The sequence below is a fragment of the Colius striatus genome, chromosome 1, assembly GCF_028858725.1.
Source record: "Colius striatus isolate bColStr4 chromosome 1, bColStr4.1.hap1, whole genome shotgun sequence".
Classification (NCBI taxonomy): domain Eukaryota; kingdom Metazoa; phylum Chordata; class Aves; order Coliiformes; family Coliidae; genus Colius; species Colius striatus.
The window spans coordinates 94,065,431-94,079,503 of NC_084759.1; the positions used below are offsets into that span (position 1 = coordinate 94,065,431).

General features: G+C 36.1%; 1 protein-coding gene across 4 annotated transcripts in view; it reads right to left on the bottom strand.

Annotated features, from left to right (window-relative positions):
- DOP1B (DOP1 leucine zipper like protein B) overlaps positions 1–14,073 on the bottom strand; it is a 48,951-nt gene that overhangs the window by 25,669 nt on the left and 9,209 nt on the right. For 3 of the 4 annotated variants that reach the window (XM_062001222.1, XM_062001216.1, XM_062001207.1), the window contains exons 3-11: positions 9,588–9,769; positions 9,310–9,480; positions 6,815–7,004; positions 5,877–5,975; positions 5,048–5,171; positions 4,250–4,350; positions 3,685–3,799; positions 1,058–1,178; positions 343–462 (exon numbers count right to left, since the gene is read on the bottom strand). In XM_062001222.1, the coding sequence (XP_061857206.1) occupies positions 343–462; positions 1,058–1,178; positions 3,685–3,799; positions 4,250–4,350; positions 5,048–5,171; positions 5,877–5,975; positions 6,815–7,004; positions 9,310–9,480; positions 9,588–9,769 (1,223 nt within the window). Of the gene's footprint in view, positions 1–342; positions 463–1,057; positions 1,179–3,684; positions 3,800–4,249; positions 4,351–5,047; positions 5,172–5,876; positions 5,976–6,814; positions 7,005–9,309; positions 9,481–9,587; positions 9,770–14,073 lie in introns of those variants that run through there. The other variant, XM_062001230.1, reaches the window with a different exon arrangement.

Here is a 14,073-nt window from a genome sequence, read left to right on the forward strand (position 1 = left end):
TTATATTTAAAAAGAGATCAAATGATATTTTTATTTTTCTTCAAAAAACAGTTGTTCTTCAAAGGAGGACCTCCTCACCTCCCCTCTCAAACCTTTTCCCCCTTCGGTTGCAATCTTGAAAGTAATTTATTTTGTTCTCAGGTTGCCAGTTTCCATTTAATTAATTGCTTACCTGTTTGTATTCTTGAATTATTTTAGGCTGCAACTTACATACCTGTCTGATTCTAACATGTGTGATGTCCCTTTCAGAATTGAAATGCTTCAGTAAATTTTATTATCTTAAAAACACCACTGAAGAGCTATCTGTGTAAGAAGAGCACTATTGTTTAACAATATAAACACCTGAAACAATCTTCAAAACATTTGGTCATGTAATCCCAAAGAAAATCCGTGCTTAAAGATGTGATCAACAAATTGACTGTTTTGACAATTTCTGAAGCATTTTTGTTCTCTTTGATTGCACTGCATGAAAAGGGGGAAAAAAAAGGAAAAAAAAAAAGAGAGACATCAGTGAAGAGTTTAAGAGCATACACATTATTAGCTGATGCATTCTAAAATCCTTTTTCCCTCTTTCTCTGCAAGCTAAAAGACATTGATTGTTTTAAATCAAGGACTAAGTCACACTGGAACAACTAGAATTTAAGCGTCTTTCTCCTAGATGAAAGGCATCAAGCCTTCACCTTTGGAAATAAAAAAGCTAAGCAATCTGGTCTAGTGGAAGTTGTCCCTGCCCGTGGCAAAGGAGTTGGAACTAGATGATCTTTAAGATCTCTTCCAACCCAAACTATTCTGATACTGTCACCAGATGGATTCTTGGCTGATACAACTGGATTTAATCAACACTGATGATATGCAGCATACTTCATTTTTTTCTCTGCCCATCAAAGGGAAATCAAACGTGCGTGGGGAAAAAGAGAAGTCATGGGAACACCTTGTCTTCTATACAGAAGATCACTTTGTTGAAAACCTAATCTTCCTTAAATTGGTTAATTTTAATAAGTTAGCTTTATACAAATGATAACAGTTTCAGCTTATACTTGAAAACTTGTAGTTATACCTTGTAAGTATGTTGCCACTTTGATTGTAGCTAAGTTTGAGATCAGAACCAAGTGCATCTTTGCAGTAGGAATAAAAGGCTCTAATAACTTCAAGGAACAGGTCCCCAACAACCTGCGGCCCTACAATTGAAGGAAAAAAAGAATTCAATAGTTGCACCAGAGTGATTGCAAGGTGGCTCAGATACAAACTTGTATATATTTAAATCAGGGGTAGCTAGACTAAAAATCATGATCACTCAAGTAGGAATGAAGTCCTTATGTGGCTTCTTAAAATGTTATATTTTTCTAGTTAAGATAAAATATGTAGTTGGATATTTGATTTTTTTAAAAATCTAGTTAAATACCAACTCTTGTTCATTTTAGGAACTTTTAAAGCGATACTTGGAAAGCCACAGCACTTGTTTTACACTACTTTTAGGTCACTTCTGTAAGGCACTTACACTGCAATCATTTATAAGTGGGCATAATCATAACCATCAACCAACAGTTCAGGTGCCAAAAAAAAAAATCATCACATCTGTATCCATAAGGAAAACTAGCTAATTTTCCAATATACATTTAACATAGTAACCTTGATTAAATTTTGAGTTACAGGAGCTGGAAAAATCAGCAAATCAAAAAGTTCAAATGCCATATCTTTTAAAATGCATATTTAGAAGAAAGAAGGAAGAAGAAGAAGAAAGTAAAAAGTTAGGTATGTGCTAACAAGTGCACTCAATTTTCAAGGGTTAGCACTTTTTTGTTCTACATGAAATTCTCTATAGAAAAAGGAAAATAAATAGTAAGGACAATATCCTAAACAAGGAACCATTAAAAAATTGCAGTAGTGTACAAAGCATTCCAATGAGTGCTTCTAAAAAAGGGGGAAAAAAAAAGTTACAGTGACTAAGAGTAGCAGAAAAGGTCAAACATTGTTGCTATATTTTAGTTTCCTAACTAAAAATAAAGCCTTGCTAAATCAATTTCAAAAGGAAGTGAATGTCATATTGACTTAAGACTGAAGAAATTACATTTTGTGTGCTGACTGGAACAGGAAGATTACACTGAATAATGCAATTCAGCTAAATAACCCTTTTTGCAGTTCAGATTAACACTTTTTGTCAGCCAAAGAAAACATACAGTAGGGTAGTATCTGTCAATCTACTTTCTAAATTAGATTAATCAAGAAATCTGTAATGTAACAACTTTAGTCAGCTGTCTTCTTCAGAATTTTTGTCAGGAAATAAAAATACTTTATACAAGAGGCTTTAATCATGATAAACTTAAAAAAAAAAAGTAAAGAAACCCAGCTAAACCCAGTTGAAGGATACATTAGCCCAGTGGTCTTATAAGCAGACTACCTACTGCTTCCACTAAGGCAGCATTTGTTTGTTAGAGAAGCAATATAGAACCCTCATTTTTCCTGGCAGTGTTTTGATAACTCCTCAACAGGAAATGTGCTTAAAAGGACTTCCTTTAACCATGAAAGAAGGCAAATTTACTAGAATATAGGAGTCTGCAAAACCAACTGAAATTTGAACGTTTAGTCTCAGCACATGAGTTTTATTCTAAGTCCACAGGCTTGGACAATGGTCACATTTCTCCCTCAACTCAAGGCAATACCTAGAAAAATACTTTGGGATACAATCTGTCCTTAAGACTCTACAAGCTTCTAAGAAATACCAGTTAACCAGTCCATGGGGTTTTTATACCTGTCAGATTAACAGAACATAATTTCAATGATTTATCCATACTTGATTCTTCTAGAATACCTTTAAATACTAAAAATCTGTCAAGTTACTTTGGGTTTTTTTTGATGCAGAAAGAAGAACTTGCCCTTTAAAATAAGGGCTAGCAGAGCCTCACCCCTCTGGTGCTGGCAACTTCAAGTACACAACAAAACACACATGTGAGAATCAGGGAAGTGGAGGAAACTCTTCATAGCTCAGCCATGAAGTCTCCAACTATAGCTCCCATGGCAGCGTTAGGCCAGTTCAAGCTAACTGCCACTCACAGAGCACTCCTACTTCCTGACACCTGTAACAGTGTCATTTGCAGCAGGAGCACCTGGAGGTACATGGTACTGCCTACTTTGACAGCTATACCACCATAGGCTGTGGGACTACAGCATCTGGAAAAGCAACAGGGTCATGAGATTCTGATGCATGTGCCTGCAAGCACAGCCAAGCACTGCAAATAGACCCAAGCAAAAGCAGTATCAATGGTTTTTCTGATAAATGTTGCTTTATAAAACAGAACAAAAAGAGGCCTGACAATATTTTAGAGACTAAGTTCCAAGGAACAAATTGAGCAGAATACTGGGACTAGCATGGAAGTGCTTCTTTTTAATCAACCACTCAGACTGCAGTGAGGGCATGGAAGAGTGTAATCCTCACTAAGCTATAACCATGCTACGCAGTGGAGTGCTCTGCAGAAGAGCCAGAGATAACCTGGAGAGAGTGCTTGCTGCAAAGCACCATTCTGAAAGAGGTCCAAGGCAACAAATGGAGTTCCCAGCACACTATTACACAACATATATATATTCAGAATTGTGCAGGGTGTTGTCTTGAGTCTTAGTGACAAAGGCAATGAACACAAAATTGTAACAGTTGTTAGCAGTCATGACAGAAGGGACAAGCAACATTACCTATTTCAGGTTTGTCAAGGAGACTGATCAGGATGCGGAAGGGTTTCAAATAAGCTTGATGCTGTTCCTCTGAGTCAGACTCTGGGAATTTCTGATGTAAAATTTCAATCAAACTCTAGTAAAAAGAAAACATTAAAATGTTACATGTAGAAGAGAGATTATAATTTTATTAATATCTGAAGTGTTTCTAAATTTGATTTTGTTTATTATCGACTACAACCGAATCTCAGTTTTCCGTACAGGTCACACAAATCAATGACATCTCATTATCTGTGCTCAAGAGCTGCTCTTATGCAGAGAAGCAGTTGTAAATAATTCAGGTAGTTCATCAAAGATACTACCCTTTGGTTTCATTAGCTTCCATTTGTATTGTAAGCACATATAATATTGAGATAAATACAGCACAGTAGGCATTCAGATAGATGAAAATATGATCATCAAAAGGATGTATCTTCAGAGAGAGAAAGTGAAGGACACACCAAGTGGGACAGTGAACAATTTGAGATGCTGTTTGCACTAACATTTAAAAGGATCATAAATACACCTGTATACAATGAACACCAACCTCAACCAAAAGATCTTTAGAATATTTTCCAAAGAAATAAACAGCATGGTCCTCAGAAGTTGTTGAGTCTGGAGTGAAAGTACCACCTTTAATATCAGAACCTGAAAGATAAACAGTGGCATGAGGAGTACAGATAAAATAGTACAGAGTGCTATACACATGTCATTTATACAAAAATTGACTTACACTGCATTTTTAACCTTTGTCATTTCAACATTTTAGTTGAAACTAGCTCACATTGTGCCCGAGGATGGCCCACATATCACAGACATCCAGACGTGCTATACTGAACAGAAATCAAAACCAAGGCCAGATCCAGACACTGGGTCAGCAAGGGCAGCCTTCATGCAACTACATGGCTGCAGCTGTCATTTTTAGCCTCCTCTTACACTGTTAAAACAAGGCTAATGGTGTGAAGCTACAGCTCTCTTATAGTCCCTCCTTCAATTGAACTCACATGGTAAAATCGACTACTACTTCCAGAAGAGCAAGGTTAAAACAGTACCCCACCCCTTTCAGTCCATTGAACCATTTCAGAATGCACTGTGGATGGGACCAGAAATATCAGATACTCTGTGATTCGGGACAGTGAAATTAATTCACCTCTGAAGAGAAGAACTGTTTTGCAAAATGAATGCTTAATTTTATTAAATATGTACTTAATAAATGACAACTAAAGAACACTTTATTTTATTATCCTTCATTAACTGCTGAAAAAGTGTATTAAATTTTTAAGCACTGATTTCTTTTCCTCTTAGGTATTCAGAATATTGAATATCACTGCATATTGTACAGTACCTAGCAACCATGCATATAATCTTCTATTGAGCGACATGTCTCTCCTCAACAACGTCTGTGTAGCTGCTGACAGAATATAGACTAAATCAGCCCTGTGCAATAGAATAGAGCTTTCATTGCAGTCCTAGGACGAAAAACAAACATACTTTGGCTGTTTATGAACACTGAAACAAGTTAACTTGATAAGGGGGGGGGGAGGGGGGGAGGGCGGTTAACTGGTAATATTAATGTTTTGGAACCAAAGCAACAAATTATCAAAATCAAAATACTTTACATACTAAAAAATCTCAAGAAAGAGAATCTGACATCACTGTGGTAATTTTTATATTCAAGGTACAGAGCTACATTTAGACTAAAACCACCAAAGGATTCAAAATGTTATGCCTTAAGACTTAAAAATGCTTGCTACTTTCAAAATGCTGATTAGACTACTAGGTAAGCTAGGAAATGATGGGGACTATCTCTAGTTTTCTTTCCCAGTCTTTAACAGAAGTATCTCAGTTCAGCACAGACAGTTCCAAATGCTGAGGAGCATTTTTTTCCATATGCAGTTTCTCAGGCCTGAATACTTCAAGTACATTCCAAAGATCACGTAATATTCACTGTGAAAGCACATCTTCATTTGAAGTTGTAAGGAATCTGAGGAGCAGCAGTCTCCTCTAGTAAGACTGATGGGTGAATAAAACAAAACCACAAAGTCTGTTCACTGTTTTTGCAGGTACAAAATTCAGACATTTGGCAATAACAGAGGTAGGAGTTGGATTGGTTTCACAGAAGACACCTTTCTTCACAAAGCATTCATGTGACAACACTAAAATAGCCCTCTTACCAAAGCTGTATAAAACGGGAAGAAGAAGAGAATCACTTCTAGAGTGTTTCTTTGCACAAGGACATTTGAATCCAGTAGTGATACACACAAAGACTTTATCTGTCAAAGGAAAAGGAACAAGGGTGTCTTACTTCATGGTAACATTTAAACTACAGTTACTGCTAATTATTACAAGGAGGGAAGAAAGTGAACTTAGTTACTTGTGAACATTGTCTTTTTAAATAAGAGGACAACTATTTAACTCCTGCCACCAAAATGAGTTAAAAAAAAAAAGTTTTGCGGAATATTGTTAAAAGAACTGTGGATTCTTACAACATATTTGGTTTGTAACAATATAGAATGTCACAGTGGGGGGTAATCAGCTATCATAAGGTGAATCTTCACAAAATGCAGATATGTAAGCACTTTAACTAGCATTACACTTATTCCATGACTCAGGTTTAACATAAATTCCTGCCTACTGAAGATTGGCCATTTTAATACAAAAACAAAAAGGTAAAAACATTCAGAATTGTCTTCCAGAACCACAAAACTTTGAGAAATCCACATTAGAAGTTGTATATACTGTAGTTCAGAAAAGCTGGTCTTCAATCTTAAATGCAAATTCAGAACAAGCAGAGAAAAGAATGTCAGGTTTATCTTCTGATTCAGAAGAGAGTCAGTTTTTTAAGGCTGTATGCAGTGTCAATCACCAAAAACTGTAGAAACTTCAGAAGACTTCCACTCTGCAGGCTAACCAAAATACGTATGAGAGATGCTTTGCTATGTTTCAGGTAAGATGCTCCCATGAAGTAACCACATTAAGCAATTCCATCAGGCTGTCTTTCTCCAAAAGATTTTTAAGAGCACGTTATTCTAACAAAATATAGAAGCGGCACAATCTTCTAGTACACACGTATTATGGTAGGTATTATTTAAGAAAAGCATCATGAACTTACTGTGAGCTTATAATCGGTGCCAAGCATATACTTCTGCTGTTTTCCAGACAGTTCTCTGTTGATATGGCTGACAACAAAAAGAGAAGCAGGCAGCCTGATGGATGGACTGACCAGGACACTGCCCCAGAGTGCCCCATAGAACACTTCTTGGCCCATCAATAAGGAGAGCTTCACAAGCAGGGCATCTGTTCTGTACAGAAATATATCGGACGTGAGAAAATAGATTTTTGTTAGCTCAGTTTTATACTATAAGAAAGCAATTACACACAGAATTAGTATCGTAGTTGACATTATTTATTTAGTTTCCTCATCTTTGTAATATCAGTATTGTCCTTTTCAAGTGAAGATAGTCAACATATGACTATGGAAACAATCAAAACACAATCCTGTCACTGTGCATGTACTCACTGAAACAAAGCTTCTGAGCATACTTTGGAAACTTCTCCAGTAATTATCTGCAAACATTAAGTTCTGATAAAATTGTTGCATAAAATTTTTAAATATTTAAGCTGATGCTGGACCCCGAAAGACAATTTTATCAGTCTAGGAACTGGAAGATATCTCATATATTTGTACTTACAAAATAATATTCACTTTGCACATCATTGAATGAAAATATCCACAAGATAAAATGACATGTTACTGCATGCAGGATAGGTAAACTAAAGTTAGTTTAAAGTTAATCACATTGGAGGCCACGTCATTGAGGGTACATTCTCTGCTTTGGCAATTCTGTCAATACTCTGGTGTTTTACTATAAAGTAGGAATTAAAATCTCACATGAAGAAAGAAAAGAAATGCATAGATACACTCTTTTCCTTGCTCTCAACATGATGTTGTTTCCCATTTCTTTAAAAATCAGCCCTCAAGCCATTTTTTCTTTTCCATTTTGTGTGTGTGCATTTGTGAAAACTCATGTGTTTAAGGAGGACATAGTTTCTAGAGGCAAGCACTGAGCTAGTACTTCTGCCACTTTCAGGAACAACAGGAGATATGTTAGTATTAGTCCTCAATGTTGAAGACATTCAGTGGAGAGTCTCATGAAGCTGAAATGAAAATTAATCTAACACATCTTCCAACAAGATATCTTGGTCCATCTTTCTTGCAACAGAATCATTACAATGAGTAAACTAAAAAAAGTCTTTTCCATGTAATATTTATATTTCACAAAATAACATTAAATTTATTTTAGTATAAATCTTTCACAGTGAAATACACAGCGAGTTCCTGTCTGTCACCCTGTTTGTTCAAGGCAAAAAATGTCATCAAGAATAGGGGGGGGGAAAAAGGCATAAGACCAGAAGTCATATCTTGGAAATCAATCTGCAGTTCCCACTAACTCACTCCTTCAAATGTAGACAGTTTTAAAATAAGTACAGTCTCCCTAAAAAGGCTTCAGACAGACAAGAGATTTAGTTCCAAGGGACCTCCCCTCTCTCCCAAATTCCCAGCAACTAGTGCTGCAGGAAAGAAAAAACTGTACTGTCACAAAAAGACACTAAAAATCATGGTTCTACAGAAGATATGAGGTACATGCTTGTTAATAAATCTGATATTCTGGCATTAGCAACTTGAGTGTGACTCGCCGAGTTGGGAATGCATGCAACCTGCTCTTAGTTGCTCCAGCAATTGATGTGAGCCTTCAATTTAATATTTGTTTTTAAAAAGAAGCATTAGACATATAAGTACTTTGCTTATCAACAGGAATCTATGCAGCCTAGCACATGTCATTCTTTTTTTTCTTTCTTTTTTTTAGTCTTCCGAGTGTACAAGATTCAAAAAGGGCAGATAGAACAGACAACACATCCAGCCTGGTAACACAGAAGGAAGTATATTACCAATGCAACATTCAGTGATTCCTTAAGCAAAGAAACATTTGGATGAAACCTACAGTGGTTAAGATCTTACAAAACAGTTCTGGTAACTGAAGTAAAACCACTACGTACATGGGTGCTGAGCTGCTCTTCTCAGCACACTTCCTGATCCTGACTTTATCGCAGCAACTGCCATTATCATTACTGACAGGGGCACCCAAGATAGACAGATACTTTTTCCTGCAATAGATTTTGCAAGAGTTGTCTCTTGTTCGTGTTTCTAGAGCCTGGGAGTACAGTGTCCAGTATAGGAAGACTGGAAAAAATTCAGATGCTGCCTTGTGTTACAATATTTTTGTAGAATTTATTGACAGACTCGTGGTTTGGGGAGCCAGGTTAATTATTTAGAAGTTCAAAGGAGCTTTAAGAAGTTTTATTCCTTTCTGTCAGCACATCTATTTTTAGCACTCATTTTCCTCTTCTCTCCCTTCTCCTCCTGAGACGAAACCAGAAGAATAAAGGGTTTTCCACTTTAGCATTATTTGTTACATCCCACCATTCTTCCACCCTTAAAAGCTCTTCTATCAAGCCTTCTATATAGAGAGCTAACAGAAATTTCTTGAGAATTCCCTAGGAAAGCAAAATACTGTATATTGCTTTAAAATTAATATTAGTTCTCACCTGTCATAAATTTCTGATCCTTCTTCTAATCCAGGCAGCAGTCCAATTACAAAGGCTTGAAGACCAGGCAGAAGAGACTTTTGGAGAGGAAGAAAGTATTTCTCATACAAACCAAGAAGAACAGGCCTCACTGACATTGCAGCATTTGCCAGGAGGGGAAACAAACCAGAGCTTTAAAAAAAAAACAGAAAGAAAAAGGAAAAAATATATATAAAAAAAGATTATTTAGTTGATTAAAACAGACTGAAAAATGTATTTGCCTTTAAAGAAAAGTTTACCTGTACAAGAATAAATCCTTGGCAAGCCATTTTGTCCCAATAATTTTAAAGATTATTTCATAGGTTTCTAGTGCTTTTAAATGCACTCCACTAGGTAGTGCTGGATGCAAACACTGAGATAGTCTTTTACTGATGATCAGCCGTCTTGGCAATAGAGAATACTTCAGGTTACTCTGAAGAGCCTGTGGAAGCAAGAAGATAAGAATAAATAGCTGTAATGTAAAAGATGTTGTATATGATGATTGCATGCCAAAGGTTTCCTACTAGTACACTAAATGCAGTCAAGAGTGTTTTCTCATAGAATCACTTTGTTGGTTTTACTTTGCTTAGAGGTTGAAAATAGAATTCAAAGGATGGATCAGGGTACCTTTATCCTACTTCCAGTGGAAGCAGGGAAGTGACAAGAAGGATACCTCAGCTTTTAATGACAGATAATAAAGTCCTTGTAAAATTTTTTTTCATACGTAGCTGAAGTACTAACTAAAAACCTTTCAACCAGAGCAGGTATGATAAGATCTCAGAAGTTATTTGTAACTCCATGTGGTAAAAGTTCTTCAGGACAGGAAACAGTTAACTAAGTATTGCAGACAAGCCAGGTCTTGGAAAAAAGAAACTGTAACACCTTTCTTTGGAACAATTACCCTTTCCCTTGAAGCATGCATTCATTTCAGCAATTTAATTATGTCTCTTCAATTGAGAGATAATTTTAAAAAAGAACTTGCAAGTAAATGGCACTTTAGCCTTTGATCACCATCTGCTAAGGCAATCAGCTGTTTCACTGCAGATTGACATTTGGGATGTTTTCAGGATTAGGCAAATTCTTGACTCTCCCAAAGGTTAAATCGTGGTCTTATCCTACGTAATTGTTTTCAAGTTGAGGCTCTTCTATCCTGACTGAAAAAGAGTTTTGAAAAAGCAGCAGCAGCAAAGTGAAGTAACCTTTGCTTGATCATTTCCAAGAAAAAACCCAAAACAGTTCAGCAACAATCTCAATATTCACCCCAATGCTGAATACTCTCACCAGCAGTAAGAGGAAAAAGTCATTTAAAAGTGTGTGCAACTTCTCATTTCACACTGCAGTTGGTGGATGTGAGAAGCTAGAATCTATGAGACTACTATTGCATTATTTCTCTTATTTGCTGCCCTGCCTGAACTGGTATCGGCTGTTAGTAAAAAGCTTCTAGTAAATAAAATTTACTCAAGAAGAAAAAAAAACTGAGAGTGTGTAATGACAGCAAATAGAAAGGTCACATGATTCTTAAATACAAATAGCACAAATGCCATTTACAGACAATTAATTTCCTTCCTTCCCTTCTCCCCTATGATCATGAAATCTACATTTTAATGGCTACTAAAAACTAGAATCCAGGAATATGTCAATATTTCACATATGAAACTAAACCAGGTTATCTTTGTGGAGATATCCTTTAATATCTTTTTAATTTAAAACATTTACTCACATATAACATAAGTAATATGATTTCAATATTATTTAATATATTGAATAACTTTGAAGATTGCTTGAAAGATGGACTTTGAAACATTACGTTTATATTGGTTGGTATGTACTTGCCCACACCTTCTGTATACATAAAATAAGGCAATTACAAAAAATATATATACCAGTGGTAAATATTTTTTCCCCTCGGTCTTCAGATTCTATAAAGAACATCTCAATATTCTACCAGTTAAAATTTAAATGTATACTGGGTAGAAAATTAAAACAGTCACTGTTTATTATACAGAAATAATGCCATCTTGTAATGAAAGTCTTGTTTGGCTGATTTCATTTCCTAAGGAGGTAAAGTAAATCTCCACCAGCAAATAAGAACTCTCCCTTCCCAAACATCAGGGTAAGTAAAACATTTCGTCAGATGTGGAACAAATACTCCAGGCATCCTAGGAGTTGAATAGTGAATATTCAGGCATAACTCAGCATTAAGTATTTCTCCTGGGTAACTCTGAAACCTTTATAGATCCAAATTCCAGCAGGAGATATTTACTTAGAATTAAGACTACATTCAAGTACTTGTGCCAACTATACTGCTTCACCTAAAGAACCATGTATGGACATGTATGTATAGGAAACAAGATTTGAAGACATTTATCATGATCTTCATATATAGGCCAAGAAGAGTTTCTGCCCATCAGACTTGGGTTGAAGAAATACATAGTTGGACACAAGCTACAGTTCTTCTAAGAGTGGGATTCTGGTTAAGAGTTTCCTCTCATCTTCCAGTAGATGCAAGCGATTTTAAAACACAGTGTAGTATATTAGAAGACTGTGGCTGCATCAAGAGCCATTCCAGCAAAGAGGTGAGGTGGCTGCTATGTTGCTGAAAAGTTCTGATTCTTCCAAAATGGTAGGGCTCAAAGAATTTTAAGAGGGTTGCAAGACAGTAATTAGCCAATAGATCTAAAAATGTTCAGTGAAAGAAGAGTGATGTGATAACATATATATCTCCAAATGCTTGTTAGTTTCTGAGAGCTAAGAAGCTTAATTTTCTAAATATCCCACTGAGCTCCCCCAAATGAAGAAAAGAATCAATGGTTGTCATGAGATTTCAGACTGTTGAAATGTCTTTATCCTTTCAGCTGCTGTAGGCAGTTAAAAGTTGTGGTAGCAAGCCTGGTAGAACTGGCACTCTATGCAAATGAAGATCCCATCCCAGACCATTGTTTCCACATTCAGAATCCAGCTAACAATGGCAGGTGAACAACTCTGCTAACAGTTTTCAACATCTATTATTCTTTTCATTCTTGGGAGTTTAATTTGACTGTCTTCAGTTACATCTGAGCTTGAGCCCACCCATGATCTACTTTTCCTCTTTGTCTCCCACTGCTTTCCACATGAGCAGTTATGGCGGCAGAAGTGTTAAATGTCACTGAGACTCTGAGCAATGGTTGGCTTAAGAAGTTTGAACTGTCAGCAAGCACTCCACATTTAATCATCCCAGGGTTTCGTTTTCACAGATCAGTGAGAAATCAACAATTCCAGAAAACTAAGAAGTATTTGGACTACCACTGGCTTTTAAAACAAAGACTTTCATCAATACGTTAGCAAAAAAATGAGACAAGTCATAACTTGTGTCCTCATGCAAGTCCAGTTTTCAACTTTTTACAGGGTTCTTTTTCTGTATGACTGGGTAGAGAATGCATTATACACACTATGAATTTTCTGATGTGTAAGCATGCTCTGAGTTTCTTTGAATGTGGGCTACAAAGGGCAGAAAATTAAGACTATTCTTTGCAGCAGTGTATATGTGTGCCTTAAAAAAAAAAAAGAGATGCACACACACACGGAGGAATACTTGCACTTCCACAGTTACTGGTTTAAGTCACTCTTCATTGTTTTATAAACACCACTAGAGATCAGTTATATCAATTTGCCTACATATAACAAAACAAGAAAATCATTAAAATATATTTGCAAAACTAGAATCCAGAAAAAAATGCAACATCAATTTATAAAATTATCTTCATCCAGGAGATGCTGTAACTCTTGTTTTAGACCACAGTAGTTGGGAGGAGAGGGGGAGGAGAGCTTGTGATTCCATTTTCCATTGATTCATTTTTCCAAGTAAGTAAAAAAAATTCTGAACAGAGCTCCAGCTTCCATGAAAAAGCAGCATGAAATTCAAAGATAGTTGTAAGAAAACTGTAAACAAGGAGCTGGAGTTATATTAAAAACAGAAGAGAAAAAAAATAGTATAAAATAGTCCTCCACATTGCATTTGTGCATCGGGTGTGGTGAAGTTCCATAAAGCGATTAAGAGGCAAAGCCTCCCTTCTTCCCCAAGACATAAGGCCTGCCTTTAACAGAAGGCAAGTGATGCTTGTGCTTGTAACTCAGCCAAGGGTTGTTACAAAGCCATGGCAGAGTTCTTCTATGAAGCAAGTGGTGTAATTAATGGCTATGCTCATTAAATACATATTTCAGAAGAATCTTTCTCTTCTTCCCCCTCAAGAACAGACATATTGTAACATTAAGTGTTACTACTGAAACAACAGTTGTGCAGTCACAATGATTTTTGTGCTTTTTCCTCTCCTCTTCCAAACAGATCAAGTAGTTGGTTGCGATCATACTCACCTGCAAGTTTTTGAATCAAAAAAAGCTTTCAGAAACAAAAAGAAACTTATTTTCTACTGAAAATCAATTTAAGAAATTACAGACTAAGGGACTGAAAATTAGTATTGTAAGAATCTATACTTTGTGCATTTACACGCTTGTGTTATGTCCAAGGATAAGAAGCACTTTGAAAGTGCCCTTTTAGAGCAAACATTGCTATCACTACTGAACAAATCAACAATGCTGTAAGCATTAAAAAAAAATCCCTCTAAAACAAATGATTTTTCAAAGGTTATAGTATTTTATTTTACTGGTGAACAGTAACAACAAAGGAATATTTTGCTCAGAAAAGGGATTCTGGCCTGCCAACCAGGCCAAATAGCAACAGTCACTAGGAAAGGTTCCATGCAAGTACTA